The sequence below is a fragment of the Pholcus phalangioides genome, unplaced genomic scaffold (assembly GCF_987345545.1).
Source record: "Pholcus phalangioides strain wild (caught in Gottingen) unplaced genomic scaffold, Ppha-v1.0 ptg000024l_1, whole genome shotgun sequence".
Taxonomy (NCBI): domain Eukaryota; kingdom Metazoa; phylum Arthropoda; class Arachnida; order Araneae; family Pholcidae; genus Pholcus; species Pholcus phalangioides.
The window spans coordinates 27,891,178-27,908,001 of NW_028301616.1; the positions used below are offsets into that span (position 1 = coordinate 27,891,178).

At 36.4% G+C, this 16,824-nt stretch overlaps 1 protein-coding gene across 1 annotated transcript in view; it reads left to right on the plus strand.

Moving 5' to 3' along the window:
• The first annotated feature begins 6,792 nt into the window (after positions 1 to 6,792).
• Tmx3 (Thioredoxin-related transmembrane protein 3) overlaps positions 6,793 to 16,824 on the plus strand; it is a 31,692-nt gene continuing 21,660 nt past the window's right edge. The window contains exons 1-5 of the mRNA XM_089251384.1: positions 6,793 to 7,176; positions 12,624 to 12,663; positions 15,175 to 15,338; positions 15,566 to 15,646; positions 15,785 to 15,899. Coding sequence (XP_089107510.1) covers positions 7,100 to 7,176; positions 12,624 to 12,663; positions 15,175 to 15,338; positions 15,566 to 15,646; positions 15,785 to 15,899 — 477 coding nt within the window. The 5' untranslated portion in view covers positions 6,793 to 7,099. The remainder of the gene's footprint in view (positions 7,177 to 12,623; positions 12,664 to 15,174; positions 15,339 to 15,565; positions 15,647 to 15,784; positions 15,900 to 16,824) is intronic.

Consider the following 16,824-nt stretch of genomic DNA (forward strand, 5'->3'; position numbering starts at 1 on the left):
AAAGGCGGCCCGATAACGGCCAATAGGAAATCGGCTTACGGAATGGGGCCCCACCGTCGCCATGGACACCCGCATCATTCTCTCTCTCACTCTCTCTTTCTCCACTGGGCCTTTCTTATATGTTATTACGTGTTGTGCGCGCGTGTGCGCGCGCGCGCTCGTTCGTGGGGCGGCGGCGGTGGCAGTGGTGTGTAAAAAAAGGGGGCCCCACCATCTCTCGTTGTGACGTCAACCGGTTGACGCCATGTTGGCTGGGTGGCCGCTTTTACTACATACACCCACCGGCCACATCACCACGCAGATCCAAGGGAAAATCAATATGGTCGGTTGTTACCCAGAAGGGGTAGTAGCTGCGAATATATATATATACATACATACATACATACTAAAAGGCCCCCACAGCCCCCGACGTCCCTCGAGGAAAAAATCTGGAATATAGTCCGGAAAAATTTCGTGGAAAAACAAAAATAATAATTCCATTTTTCTTCTAATAATAAGGCACGAGAATTGAAATATTTGAAATGAACTATCGGACATATTTAATTGAAATAAAATTCAAAAAAATAATAATAATTTTATTTGTTAAGTTATCAATTTTCAGGAATGTTCATTAAGTATTGGTTTTTTAAGAAATTATCTCGCTTATTTTTCTTTATTTTACCCCGTTATTATTATTTTCTTGGTGTCGAGGACCATCTGAAGAAAGGCGATTCCATTGCTAGAGACACGACAAGGGGCGTCCGTCCATTTTCGATGGGAAATGCAGGAGTCGCTACGGGGTTTTTTCCGCTGGAGAGAAAAGGGGGCCCCCATCCCCCCCCCCCAGAAAGCACACACCCATTGTCCCTCTTTCTTATCTCTTTGCATTATTATTACTTCTTGTATTCGTTTTTTTTAAACCAGCTGGTCGTGGATTCTATATTTAAATTGTGCTCATGGGTGGCGGAAGCGATGATGACGACCGGATTGGAGATATTTCTATGCGTATTTTGGGATTTTGTTCTTGAATGAATCACGATATTTAGGGAATTCAGTAAAAAAAATTAGGATCGTTGCTTTTCTGTATTTAATGCATTCATAAAATCGGAGATTATCTTTTTTTTTACTGTATACGCGTGTGTAAAGGCATTTTAACCGACTCAAGGATCCCGGCGAGCCGCCCTTAACACTCGCGGGGCCTCGGTTTTCAAAAATAATAATTGTGGATCGAAGGGCGTCATAATAGTTTCGGGGGAGATTGACATCCAAAACTTCATACATAGTTACAGAATATACAGGAATGCTGAAAAATATCCACACAAGAAAAAATACACAATTTGAACGTAAATTGGCAAAAAAAATTAATGAAAATTCAGAATGGAAGAAAATTTTAAACTAATGAAAGAAATAATTCCAAAACTAATGAAAGAAATAATTCCAAAACTAATGAAAGAAATAATTCCAAAACTAATTAAAGAAATAATTCCAAAACTAATGAAAGAAATAATTCCAAAACTAATGAAAGAAATAATTCCAAAACTAATGAAAGAAATAATTCCAAAACTAATGAAAATCATGACCTAACGAAAGAAAGAATTCCACTAGACTAAATGGCGGAAACAACTCCACAAGACTAATGACGAAAATAATTCTAAAACTAATAAAAAATAATTCAAAAACCAATGAAAAAATAATTTAAAAACCAATGAAAAAATAATTTAAAAACCAATGAAAAAATAATTTAAAAACTAATCAAAAAATCATTTAAAAACTAATGAAAAAATTTAAAAATAATGAAAGAAGTAATTTAAGAACTAATGAAAGAAAAGAAGTAAAAAAACTAATGAAAGAAAAGAAGTAAAAAAACTAATGAAAAAATTTAAAAATAATGAAAGAAGTAATTTAAGAACTAATGAAAGAAAAGAAGTAAAAAAACTAATGAAAAAATTTAAAAATAATGAAAGAAGTAATTTAAGAACTAATGAAAGAAAAGAAGTAAAAAAACTAATGAAAGAAGTAAAAAACGAATGAAAGAAGTAATTCGAAAACTAATGAGAAATAATTCCAAAACTAATGAGAAATAATTCCAAAACTAATGAAAAATAATTCAAAAACTAACGAAAGAAATAATTTGAAAACTACTGAAAATTTAGGATATTGATGAATTATAAAAAAAGAAAAATAATTCATATAAAATATTAAAAATATATATATATATAAGTACTTATGATAATTTAGAATTAATGAAAAAAATAATTCCAGAGAAAATGAAAATTCAGAATTGATGGAAGAAATTCAAAAATTGGTGGAAGAAATTCAAGAATTGGTGGAAGTAATTCAAGAATTGATGGAAATCCTAGATTAATAAAGAAATAATTTGAGAATTGTGAAAGAATTCAATAATTTTGGCCCCCACCCCTCCGATCGATTTAGGGCTCTAGGTCCCTTTGCGCCAAAACGAGAAACAATAATGCATTTATTCAACCGGGATAGCGGAGTCCCTTTCGCGAGACATAAGTTTCCGAGAGAAATATTGTTTTTTTACTTTCTTAGTTGAAGCCCAGACACCTCGTTTTACTTACTAAAAAATTTAATTCATATATATTTTTTCACTTCTATTACCGTGAGTGCGGGTCTCCTCAAAGGCCTGGTGCGACCACATCTATCGCACACGCCTAAGGGTGGCTCTGGGTCCCGAGCCCCAAATATTTTTTCGCCTCCAATTCAAAAATAATAATTAGAACGGAAGAATCTGCATTCAAAAAGGTTACATAATTGCAAAAACGTACGAAAACGCTAAAAGTATATAAAAACAAAAAAAAACAAAATTGAGAAAGCTCCCTTGAATAAAAATTATATATGATTAAATGGATGGAGGGAAAAATTTGTGAAACTATTAGCTATTAAAAGAAATAATTTTAGAATTAAAAGGAAATTCAGCATTATGCAAAATAATTATTTTCGCGATACCAATAAAAATTCTGATTTAATGAGAATAATTATTTTTAAACCTAAAATAATAAAAATTCAGAATTATTGAAAATAATTATTAATTTTGAAGAAATGGAAATTCTGAATTAATGAAAGAAATAAAAACTCTGAATTATTGAAAGAAATAAAAACTCTGAATTATTGAAAGAAATAAAAACTCTGAATTATTGAAAAAAATTATTGATATTGAAGAAATAGCAATTTTGAATTATTGAAATTATTAATTTAGTATCAATAATTTCAATAATTAAAAATTGCTATTTCTTCAATATCAATCATTTTTTTGATATTGAAGAAATGGAAAATTTAGATAATGGAGAATGGAAAAAAAATAAAATCACTTGAAAAATTATTGATATTGAAAAGATGTTAATTCGAATTATCGAAATTACTAATATTGAAGAAATGAAAATTCTGAATTATTGAAAGAAATTATTAATATTAATTATAATAATTATTAATTATCATTATAAAAATTTTCAGAACTTTTTTTGAAGAAAAAAAATTAATTGAGGATGGGATTCAGAATTGATGATAATTCATTCAGATGATGATTCAGAATTGATGATAATTCATTCAGATGATGATTCAGAATTGATGATAATTCATTCAGATGATGATTCAGAATTGATGATAATTCATTCAGATGATGATTCAGAATTGATGATAATTCAGAATTGATGATAATTCATTCAGATGATAATTCAGAATTGATGATAATTCATTCAGATGATAATTCAGAATTGATGATAATTCAGAATTGATGATAATTCATTCAGATGATGATTCAGAATTGATGATAATTCATTCAGATGATGATTCAGAATTGATGATAATTCATTCAAATGGTGATTCAGAATTAAAATGGAGGAATAGAAGAAATCATTCGAAAAACAAAAAAAAAAAAATCAAAATTAAGTTTCAAGAAAATTTTCAAAATTATTGTAACATTAGAAATTGTATTTAGCAGTTAAACTAATTGGCCGCTAAAAATCAGCAATAGATATAGAATGGGTCTATCCGTTCACCAGTTGTCACATATTGGGTATAGGAATCTCTTTAATTAAGCACTTAATTTAATTTAGCGAATTTTTTCGCTTGCATCGTCTTTGCCTCTCTCTGACCCCCCCCCCCATTTTTTCCAGACTAATCAAACGTGAAACTACCAACAGGGCCACAAGGGAAGGACGGAGGGGGGTGTCTAGTGCTCCCTCATGCACAGGACCAGGATGGATGCTTAATTAACTCTTTTCTGTTCAAAATTACGAGGAGGTGGTCGCTAAAATGTAACATGGTCCTGTTCGACAGAGTAAATATTAGTTTATAGTTGTGGCTCTATCTACGACCGTCAACCTTTGATTACTGATTTGATCAGGCGCGTTGACGCTGGAGCCAGTGAGGTGAAGGAGCTGATTGTCTTCCTGCGTTTTCGTGGTACATCTGACCTGGTTCTACTTAGTTGTATCTCACGTGTCCAATCAACTAAAGCCGTCTCCAGGCGTGGGTCCACTCGGGATCCACTCCATCCCTAAGGGCTCCGCATGCTCTTCCAAGGGGCTCCACGGCCTGTTCATGGCAATAAGGTAAATCGGAAAATTTGAAGAACAAACAAAAAAAAAAGAGGCCTACGGGGCTCCACCATAGAAATTACGGATCAAAAAAGGCTCCGTGAGTTAAAAAAGGTGGAGAACCGCAATTCTAGAATGAATTTATAAGCTTCAATTTGTCAGCCGGGTAATCACGAATTTTGGCACCCCCCTTGTAATGTTGAAGGATGGGCTAAAAAGTGCGAAATTTGCGCCCCCCTCCGAGTTGCGACGCTGCCCAAATTAAAAAATTATAATAAATAGATTAGGATGAGAACGTATATTTATTAAGGGAGCTATACAAGGTGCATAGCAAACAGGGGGGGGGGGGGGTATGGCGTTTTACTGGCGAACCGTTGATCCAAGAGATATACATTCCAATTAGAAAAAGTTTCCAAATAACGTGTAGTACTAAGATATGTCATTCATGTTTCAAGGGGATTCACAGTTATTAAAATTTAAAAAAAAAATTTGACTTTTTTTATATAGCTCCCGTGTGCTCCGCAACCCAATTAGAAAGCTGTTGCCCTGTCTCCCCTGATGCCAATAAAAAACAATTCCATGTTTGTAAGCGCAATATTCACTGGTTAGATATTCTAATTCGAAAAATGGAAGAAAGTTGAAAAAACAGATCTAAAAATGCAGAAAAACCGTTTTACCCGCATTTAATGGTATTTTATTTGAACTTTAAATACAAATATTCATCTCTCATATTTGCCGTTTGTTCAACGTTTTATTTCGTAGAATCGGGGAGGCTCGAGCTTACCTTCCGCTTGGGTGAGAAGCCTCATATGCTGCCCCTAATGGCGACCCTGGCAGGAGGCTGACAGGGCTGCAGTGAAGAACTTCGACATAAAAAGATTTTTTTTTCAGAAGAAAGCTACACATCATCGTTCATCGTGCAAAATGTGCATGAACATACGTCCCGCTTTTGAAGTAGAATTTCTCTGGTTTTTTCTTGTTTCTTATTCCAGAATTATTTTACTGTTCTCAATATAATGCCAGTTAACTTAATCCTTGAAACAGCACTTATTTTTGTGAGCCATCATCACTTATCCTGTAAAGATGATATATAACGACATTATTTTTATTAAGGAATTTTTTTTCAAAGATGTTTCTGGTACTCCAGCGACCGGACAAGTGAGAAGAAGAATTTTTCCTTTGCTTTCAATTGACTATTGTGAGACAAATTCTGGGTGAGGGCATGCCCCCCTCCTAGAGCAGGGCCCCTAGGCTCGGATCTTTTGTCCTCCCCCCCAGTCAGACTTCTCACGGGATCTTCTATAGTTAATTTGTAGCGTGAAAAACCAAACAATTATGAAAATTGTCCCAGGCCCTTGTGGGGCCATGGGTGAGAGAACCAAAATGCACACTTGCCCCTTGTGATAGAGTACAGGGCCGACGCTTGGTCATGAGACCCATTGTGGCCGCACGGGGCGCCACTCAAGAGGGGTGCTAAATCCAAGGTGAATGGTTAAAAAGAAAGTTCCATCGGCCGAAAAAATCAAAGAAAATATTTTCTGTTATCTCTGGAGGCTCGAGGTGAAAGGGCGAAAAATGTCTTTTGTAGAAACTGTTTGGATAAATTGTGAGAAAAGGGGAATGACCCCCCAAGGGTTGGGGCGACAAGGCTCCAGCTTGGGGTACGGGACTAAATCCTTATAATTTTTTCACTCTGTAGAAGGGGTCCCGTGGGCTCCGTGAAAGATTCCAGAGTAGGGGCCCTGGCGCATGAGCTTTTGGGGGTGAGGGGGCAATAGGCAGGAGGTGAACAAAAATAAGTCCCGCATGGGTGCAGATTTTGTCTCGAGCCGCCCCGATAGCTTACATTAATGTTTCTGGTATTACGGTCGTAGGCCCTGTCTATTTTCTCAACGTTTCCGTTGTCGAGGCATGACAAAAGCGTGATGTCATGTGAATTTTTACAGTGTTAAACTTTGGGGTCTCAACTACCCTTGCACCCTCGTTTAAGCCCCACTTCCATGCGTGAAATTCATTTTAATCCACTGCAATTTGCAGTAGCGATTCATTTCCTGCCATTGGCGTTTTTCCAGTAATTTCATCGACAGTAGGCAACTTTGCTTACGTTTGGCATCATTTTGGCGAAGATTGGCTCTTCTTCCTTATTAGGGATCAAAACGTGCCGTATTTTTCTTGAAAAAATATGGTCAGTTTTTCTAATCATAAGTTGCCAAAGAAATGTTTTGATGAGGTCCGTAGAAACAGCTCCAAATCCGTGTCAGAAGTAAAAAGAGGGTTTTTCGTCTGCTCATCGAGTGGTATCTGATACGAACACTAGATGTTAGTGAACTGGTCATCTGAAATACCTGAAGTTTACATAAATATTTATTTCTTCACATTTTTCCTGTTTACTTAGTAGTCTCCGTGTAGTTTCATTTCTTTTTATCAAATTAATGGAGACCTCAATTTTTGTAATAATTGCGTGTATTTAGAGCTCGTGTATAAACAAACTTTCTTCATGATTTCTTTTTCCTCTCTCATGTCTCATTTCATGATATAGTTTTTCCTTAAAATTGTTGAACATGAAAATCCTCTTAGCGGTTTTCGCATATTTAACATACACTGCCCGTGCCAGTCGTGTCTTGGAGCTGAGCGACAGGTTTGCTTCAATTCCCAATTATTATTTCATTGTTTTGAATTTATTTGTAATTGTATTTATCTAAAGAAGTCATATCATTAACAAGTACAAGTGTATGTAAAAAGTTCCCCCCCACACACACACTCTTCCTTGGTTCAAAATCAATAGCGACGTGTTTCATAGTCGGAGGCGAATTCATGGTTTTTACTGCTTTGTGAGCTACACTAATTTAAACACCCTTGTCCAATTAGTGGTGTTTAAATTTTTTAACACTTTTTCATCAAATTTTCCTCCTTGGGTAAAACTTGTTAAACTCTTGCAAAGCCTGCTTTGACCCCCCACCCCCAGTAGATATACCTTTGTCTCTGAGTCACTCCCATACTCACACACTCTGTAGATCTCTTTTGGTAACGCACTGACCTGGTCCTTTGTTCTCTAGCTCACTGTCTTGGTCACTCACATGCTCTAGGTCACTCTTTTGGTGGCTAACACATCCTGTGGTTCCTCACTCTCTTGGGCACCTTTTTGGTTACTTGCATGCTTTCACACTTGTGATCCCGCTAAGTCACTCTTTTTGTCACTCGCTTATCTGGTTTCTTGCTTTCAAGGTCGCTATGCTTTTGGTCACTTGCATGCTTGCACACTATCTTGGCAACTCACGTGTTTGCTCATTCTTTTGGTCACTCACTCTCTTAATCCCTCGTTCAAAAGGCAGAGGCAGATTTATGTTTTCACTGCCTTTGGGCTATCACTTATCCTATTCTAATTTTCCTGACCACTCATCTGTCTCTGCCTCCTCATAATTTGAGCGTGCTAAGCCTCCTGCATGGCCGCAATGGGTGGAACAGATTATTTTGTGTCCTGAGTGCATAATTCACCCTTTAGGTCGGGTTCACACTATGTTGATACGATAAGTGATAGGATGACGATATCGTGCAGATTTGTTGAAAATATGAATTTTGGGTTTTAACCAATCTGTCTCAATATCGCCATGGTATTGCTTATCGTATTTGTTCAGTGTGAACCCAGCCTTAACTGTTCCTTCTACATTACACAGGGGTGCCCAATATGTGCTTGCTTTGGGTGACAAAGCGTCTAGTTGCAGCCTTGCCCCCTTTTAAATATGACTGAGTTCATAGTATGCCCACATTAGCTGATACGTTAATGGGGGTGGGATTCGTGTTAGTTATTACATAGATAAAACACATCGATGTTGACTAACATAAAATCACTCTACAATATATGTTCAGAACTCTGAAAAAGTACTATTATCAGTAACCAGTCATTTGTGTTGTAAATCGGTGATTCTCAACCCTTAAGAGCCCCCTTAGTAGCTCTGGGATATTCTAGGGATGGGACAAGGTGAAAAATAAAAGGAGCTGTCATCATAGGAACAACAACATGAAGGAAACATTGGGAGTGCTGAGAGTTGCCAGTTGTCCTCACCCATATAAAGGACTCAAGCATATATACAGAAGAGTGTTGTGTTGCTTTGTACAGTGGAACCCCCCCCCCCCCATATGCAGTCACCTTTCTTTTATGGTTGAATAATAAGCCACAAAGCAGAATATGCTGAAAACTAATGTGCGGCGCAGAATGATTTTGGGAAGAATTTAAGAAAAAATTCTTCCACATAGAAAACACTAAAGGAATTTTTACCGACAAATATTTTCAGTCGGCACAGTAGCCCAGGTCAATAAGATACTCACCTAAAGTACCAAAGGATGTTAAAGATGTTTAGAGGTGTCGCGAGTTTGATACCCAGTTAATCCTGGTCAAACTTTCCTGACACGGGTGCAACAGAGACGTCATAACCAGGGCCGTCTTAAGAGCATCATGGGCCCCCGGGCCAAGTGATTTTTCTGAGGCCCTACTAGGCAAATTCTCGAACATTTCAAAAAGATCCCATTTTTGTGAGGCCCCTCTTCTCTTGAGGCCCCCGGGCCGTGCCCGGTTGGGCCCATGCCTTAAGACGGCACTGGTCATAACCACAGAAAAAGATTACTACTGCAGGAAGGCCCACATTGAGGGGTTAGCACACCAACCTCCCGGTGGGTATAAAAAAACAGGCTGCTGTTCAGAATCGACAATGAATTGTAGATCCCTGTCTAATTAGCCCTGATGTGTAGAAAATGACTGCGGTGTGACAAAAATGATCAATGATCAGAAAATTACCACCTAAGGACCCGTTACAGAACAATGCAAAACATTCTGCTTTGAGGATAATAAGTAAGCTTTATTTGAAGGGCTTTTATAAAAATCTTTTTTTTACCACAGGTTTTTCACAGACTAATTTTTTCTCTGTAAAAGAGGCATTTTTTCTAATGTTAAGTTTGTTAATTATCGGGACAAGGTCCTCTGACCCCCTCCCACAAAATTTATTGAGAAAGGTCAAACAGACTAACTCAGGGCCGTAAATAGGCAGGTGCACCTGCACAGGACCCACTTGGAAGAGGGGACCAGAAGGGGTCTAAATTCAAATTCTGGCACAGGAATGGCTCGCTACAGCCCTAGACTAACCCCTTTGTAGGATTGGGTACCTATGACCCATGGTTGGTAATTGAGGGGAGGTCGTAGCGATCTGGGAAAGAAACACAGATGTTAAGCCTTTAAATGTGGGGAATAAAGTAAATACTTTTACCTTTTCTAGCTTTTTAAAATCTGGCATAAATCTCATGAGATTGTGTGTGTGTGTGTGTGTGTGTGTGGAGGGGGGGGGGGACTGACTGGGGTCCAGAGATCAACCTTATTAATTAAAAAAAATTCTTAGAGTAATGGATGAAAAATTTTAAAAATACTACTACACGTAATGTCATACATTTAAAAAAAAAAATCAGGCACTTTTCATAATCAGTTCGAAATATGAAAGACAGATGGCAGCACCAGCAAGAACTGGAAACAAGTATCTCTGACAACATAAATACCTGCAGGGGCGGATCTAGTGCTCACAGTTAGAAGGTGGGTCATTTTTTACCCTGTTAATATGGTGACCATACGTCCCGCATTTCCCGGGACAGTTGTATTTTTTGGGGGTTTTTTTGGAAAAATACCCCAGTTTTTCCTATTTTTTGGTCAAAGTTTTCTTGAATTTGTTATTTAATCAAAAACATTGATACAAATAATTTTCAATGGATTTATTGAATGTAATATTACCATATTTGCATTGCTCTTGAACCAACCCCCCCCCCATAGATCCGCGCCTGGCCGCATATGTACTTAAATCACACATTCCAGAACGTGTACGAAGTGCATATAGCCTACAGTTAAGTAGTAGGAATACTGTGGATAACCAATGATATAGATGCATACACAAATCAGAGGAAGGTGCTGCGCTGTGATGGTCGAGTGGTCATAGTGGTGGACTTGTATCGTGAGAACCTTTGTTCAAACCTCACTGGTGGCACAGTGGTTGGCTGAAGGTGGTTTTCTGCAGTTCCCAGCTACGAGAAGGAAATACAAGCTTATCGCCTTGTCATAAAGTCTCAGTACAGAGAGCAACAGGCCTACAATGTTAGAGATATTCAATCATTACACTTCACTGACAATTTTAAATATAGGTGCCAGCACTAAAAAATCAGACACAACACTAGACAAGCACTCAGGCTGTTAGGTGCTCCATTTACACTACACTTTGTGCCACACTCCGCCACTAAGCTGGGCCGGAAAAGATCTTGGCAAAAGGATAATTCCGTTAGTAGAGCACAGGTAATAATTCAGATTAGATGAAGGTGTATATGCATTGCATGCAATACATAACCGAACAGCAAGCAGTAATGTAAAGGAAACCCACAAAGATGGTATAAAAGCCCTTCCAGGTATGACATGTGGCAGATCCGAGAACGTTCCAGTGATTGCACCAGCAATTCTGGAAGCCGCTGTGGTGGTTGGGTTCATAATGATAGACTCACGTCGCGAGGTCCCAGGTTCGAACTCCACCGTCACCACAGTGGTGGTTGGCTAAAGGTGGTTTTCTGTCGTTCCCAACTTCAAGGCGCAAATGTGAGCCAATCTCCCCTTTAAAAAAGTCTCACCACCGAGAGCAAACAGTACAAATGTAATTCAATCATAACACATCAGTCACTTCACTTCTGGAATATAGAAGGCAACTCTGAAAAATCAAACACAACACTTCATACGCACTCAGACTGTTAGGTACACTCACAGTTACACTTCCGGCATAACTCACTAGGCAGTGTTTCTCAAAGTGTGCATCTCGGCGAACTGATGTTGATTAGTGTGCCTATTCATGCTTTGTAGTGGTTCTTTTATAGGTGAAAATATCTGCTAAACTATTCTGGTGTGCCGCAGACAAACTATGGGTTGGGCAAGGGAGCTGCAGGTGACAAAAGTTTGAAAACCACTTTTCTAGAGTCATTTGAAGAGCCTCATCAGTTATGAGACTATCTTATTGACTGAAATACAGATCTTGTCAGCATTTTCATAGCTGCTGGCACTAGATTTTGGACATGCCTCACGGTTTTTTTTCATCGATGGTGTGTCACTGGTAACAGCAGCACCTTCTAGCATTTGCTACAGTAATTATTTTTGTGAGTAAACAACTACTGCCCACTGTTTGAGGACCATAATATTGTATAGTGTGATTTATACTTGCCTAGTTGTGTTCTACCATGAATTGACATTTATACCTTTAATTTTAAAACATTGTATAAAGTAACTGTAAGGGTATTTTTCAGTAGGGTAAGGTGTATGATACAGTCAACACTAGTTATAATTATAACGACCATTCTATTACAATGACCGGTAAGATAGACCCAAGTCCTAAATGTTTGCTCACAATAACTATCCTATATGTTTTCTTTTCGTTATAACAACCACCTCACTCCACTTCTGTTTTTGACAGAAAGATGGGGATCGTTGTAACACGCGTCGACTGTAGCAAGAAATGGTGTGAGGTATAATGTTAGGCAATTTAGTTAATGTTGCAAGTGTTAGGTAATTTAGGCTTATAATTTTGAAGTTTCTATAATATCGTACATAATTTTCATCCCATTTTCTTTTGCATTGGTAAAGTAATGGGATAATGCCATGTATTAGTTGTTAGGCCCATAAATTTTTTGTGGCTTTCACTTGTCATCTACTTGTATGTTGGTGAGATTCAGCAAATTTTCCATTTTTTGTCAAAAGTCAGTGATGGTTGCATTTTCTTCCATCTAAAAATGAATTAAATAAACAAATTGTCAAAAAATCTATTCAAGAAGCTGAAAACCCCATCAATTGATACACATAGGCTGCTACCCTTGTACAGTTACCATCCTTTATGTTGCATCTGCATCATAGCTTTTCACCTAATATTAATGTCATGGTATGACCATTGCCAGAAAAATATTCTCTATCCGTGAGTCTTATTTTTCAGAGAGAAAAAAAGGGGGCAAAAATATGATTTTCATAATTAATAAATTGAGACTATTGTGGTTAGTTTTTCATAATTGAATTTTTGCCTTTTGCAGGTTTTTAGAAGTTAGAAATAATGGCATATGGATGGTAATGGTAAGGTGGTTCCAAATTTTTTTCTCAATTTTTTTTTATTATTTAATAGTAGAAGTTTTTTTTTCAAAATGCAGTGATACCTTGACTAACCAATATCGTGCCTTGCAAATTTTTTTGGTTAACAAAGATTGTTTTGGTGATTTTTCTGCCTTGGCTCACAAACATTTTAGTTAATATGGATGCACGCACCAACATGAAATAGCCATGTCATGAGCTGAATTTTAGCTCATCATCGGAATTACTGTCCCTCAAGCCTGATTAACTCATGTCCACTTTGGAATTTTTTTGCCAGATGAAGCTGCACTTATTTTTTTAAACGTTTTTAAGTAACTTCATGTAAAATGAAGGATTCAGCTAACAGGAAAGACATTGAAGAAAAAGGGAACCTATGTCTTCAGAGCACAGGTTCTTTCAGTGCAATTTCTTGGCATCAAACTGAACAGTATAGACATCAGAGATGCTGTTGATGCACTGTAGTGTGTCAAATACAAGGAATTCAAGAAAGAATGTATAAAAATTTAGTTCTTTCCTAGTTTCATGGAAAAAGTACAGAGGGGGAAAACATCCCGACTTTTTTCCTTACTTTTCTCTTTTTTTAGCATCTATCATGATTGTACAACCTTGAAAAGTAGTTTTAGCATTTTGAAGTATGACTGTGAAGCATTTTACTGTACTGTATTGACATAACCCAGGGGTTGCTGAAGAATAAATGAGAATAAAAATAAGATGACAAGATATCTATTTGCATCCCTGTACAAGGGGGCCTTATACCAAATTTTTCAATTTCAGAGAATTTTTCCCCGGGGGTTACATACTGGAAATTGTGGTACTTTCCGGCCATCTACCAGCATTTAAAGACATAATCTATACGGCATGATTCACTTCACTCCTACAAGATTACAAATGGGCATTTTTCGATAAATCATACAGGATTGGGGCTCCTGTTTGGGTTTGAAACACAATAATGTGATTTTCTAAGGCTTTCCAACTTAGAGTTGATTATTCCCTTTGAAAAAAAGCTGTTGTCATGATGATCACACAGACATACAACACAAATATGTATACATTAAATTTCAAATCCACACATTTTAGCAATTCGAAGAATAAGATGGCACCACCTACTAAACACAAAAAACTCAAATGCTCAACACACACACACTAGCGCACTGTTAAATTTCACCTGCGCAAATCTGATCCAACAGCTCCCATATTCAAGTGTGAAAATATGTGGCAATTAAATGGTGGTAGACCACAGTTATGAACCATCAGGGTGGGGGACAAGAAAATCATTCTACTAGGAAATCGCTTTGCAAAAATTTATATGAATCATTTGCTTTAAATTTAATCGGAGGACACTATTGAAAGAGCTAGGGATTTCCAAACTGGAAAATCAATCAGAAGGGAATTAATAGATTAGATTCGTAAATATTATACATAAATGTGCTTTACTTAATTATATTTTAGATTTATTACATATATGTTAAATTCCTTATGATCAAATTCTCAGTGTTAATGGGTTTTTTTTCAAGCTTCCTCTACTAGTAGACAATGGAAGTAAAAGAACCTAGTTATGAACTGGTAAATCAATCTTTTTTCCAATGAATCTTCTACGTTAGCATATTTTTAGAAATGATTAATTTGATTCACAAGAATACCAGTGAATGGGGGGGGGGGAGCGCATACTTAATTTTTTTTTTTCCAGAGGGACCCACTTTTACTCAAAAAGGACCCAGATTTGGTTAATAACCTCATTCTCTGGACTCAAGCAAATTAGATTACAGTGGCATCTCTGAAACATTATAACAGCTTATCTTTTCCATCTGATGCATCAGACATAAAAACGAGCTGACCAAATCACAAATGGATAGGGACACCTATGAACCCGACTGAGTTGTATGATCAGCTTCAGTAGATTAAATGTATATAGTATTAGTAGACTAAAAAGCTGGTGTTGGTTGTGTACATAGTGTAAAATATAATTATCTCAGTGCCTCGTCTTCCTGTAACTTGTCATTTAATTTTGAAGTTCTTCATTTTACCCTTCGGTCAGTTTTGTCTTTTTTATAGTGCTCCTTGGTGTTTTAAGAACTTGTCTTTAAATCATGGGCCATAATCTGGAATGAATTAAATAATTTTCCATAGAAACCTATGAGAAATATCACGCGCGCGCACTTCAGCTAATGAAGATGAAAAACATGATTCCAAAACAAATCATCTTTGTTATCCAAGATATCACTGTATAAAACTTAGGCCTGCAGAATTTATTCAACCACGGTTTCTTTTATTTAATGCTAAGAGCTGTATTTTGTTATTTTTTAAGCTGTAACTTTTTTCCCTCTACTGATTTTTCTGCTTGTAATTTGAATTTTCATTAGCTCATTCAGCCTGTTTAAAATGTTTAGTGATAGAAATATTTAAACTTTTTTTAAATCATAATTTCACATTTTTACATAAATTTAGTTAAATTGTTTCTTGTGTAAAGAATACTCATTATCATTGGTTTTACAACAGTTTTATGCTCCTTGGTGCGGTCATTGTAAAAATCTGGAGCCCATATGGAGTCAGGTAGCGCAGTCATTAGTGGACACAGACATTCGAGTAGGAAGATTAGATTGTACCCGATTCACGAATGTTGCTACTGAATTCTCTGTGGCTGGTTTTCCCACCATTCTTTTGTGAGTAATTATTCAGAATCATAATTTTCTTTTCCATTTGAATTTTCTCGGGAAAATAGAAGCAGCAATTTCATTTTTTTTTCAGTTTTCTTGAAAAGGATATGTGTTCATTTAATCATAATTTTGGTCTTTTTAATTAGGATTCTACCCAGATTATTCATGTTTTCATTTATGGTTTATAGTTATGCATTCATCTACTCTCTCTCTTTACTGTTTTTGTTGCTTAGTATCAAAGGTCACAAATCTGTAGAATTCAAGGGGGACCGCTCTCGCAATGAACTAGTTGATTTCGCCAGAAGAATGGATGGGTAAGTTTATCGAAATAATCTGTGAAATTCATGTAAATGTTCAAAATGGGAAAAGTATTGTATGTTATACATCTAATTTCATTATGTGATTATAATTGATGTGATTATGAATCATAAATTAGTATTCTCTCATTCCAGGCCTCCAATAAGACATTTTGCTAATTGTGATAATATGCAGGAATTGAGAAAGAACAAAAAAGTATTTTTTCTGTATGTTGATGCTGAAAATGGTGAAGCTAATGAAGAACTCAAAGTATGTCAGTTTGTAGCGTTTTAAAAAATGATTTTGTATTTTCTTCCTGAATTAGCAGCCTAGACACATTAATCACGGGTGCCGAGGCTGTTTGAGATCCCTCCCCAATAAATTTTACCGGGTTACACTACTTCTCTCTCCTTGCATAAGGGCTTGAGGCTTTTATATACAGGATAACTCACAGCTTTCAGCCCCTCAATGTTTACTGCATGTCTGCGCCTCTTTCCTTAATCATTATTAGCCTGAATTTTTAAACATGCTGATTCCCTTTTTTTCACCAAAGCCACTATAACAGAGATGTACCTTAACAAACAAACAAAAGAATACTTTTAATTAATACAAACACAAAGGCCACAACAAGCAAATTGCCCAATAAGTTGGGTGATGAAAAAAAGATCCCCATAAAAATATGGATGTCACATTCTGTTGACACTCATTATAATGATCTTCCTTCGTTACATGGAAAACAGGCTTTACATTGGGAGGTTGTTATATAAAACATTGCATTTATAGAAATACTGCATATAATCAAAACCTACATTTATTTTTCAAAAGATTGCTTTCCAGTATTATTCTCCCATTGAGAAAGTATGCTATGAAATTTAGAATAAGGTAAAATATCAATCACGTGGAAGTGAGCCATCACATGAGAAAATAAAACAGCATGATAAGCACAAAATTTCCAGTGTTGGCACTAGTTTACCAGTGGGTTTCCTGTACAAGTGATAGTGCTTTACCTTGAAACTTTTTATTTCTTATACCTTTTTCTCAAAGCATCAAAGGTCATGGTCAAACACACTCAATGACAGATTTTGTCTAAAAAGGTTAGCTGAGTTTGGTCATTGTAATGGATTGAATGGCATTAACCAGTTGTTATATTGGATAAAAAATAACATGGTGGGAATAAGAAAATATTTAGGACCGG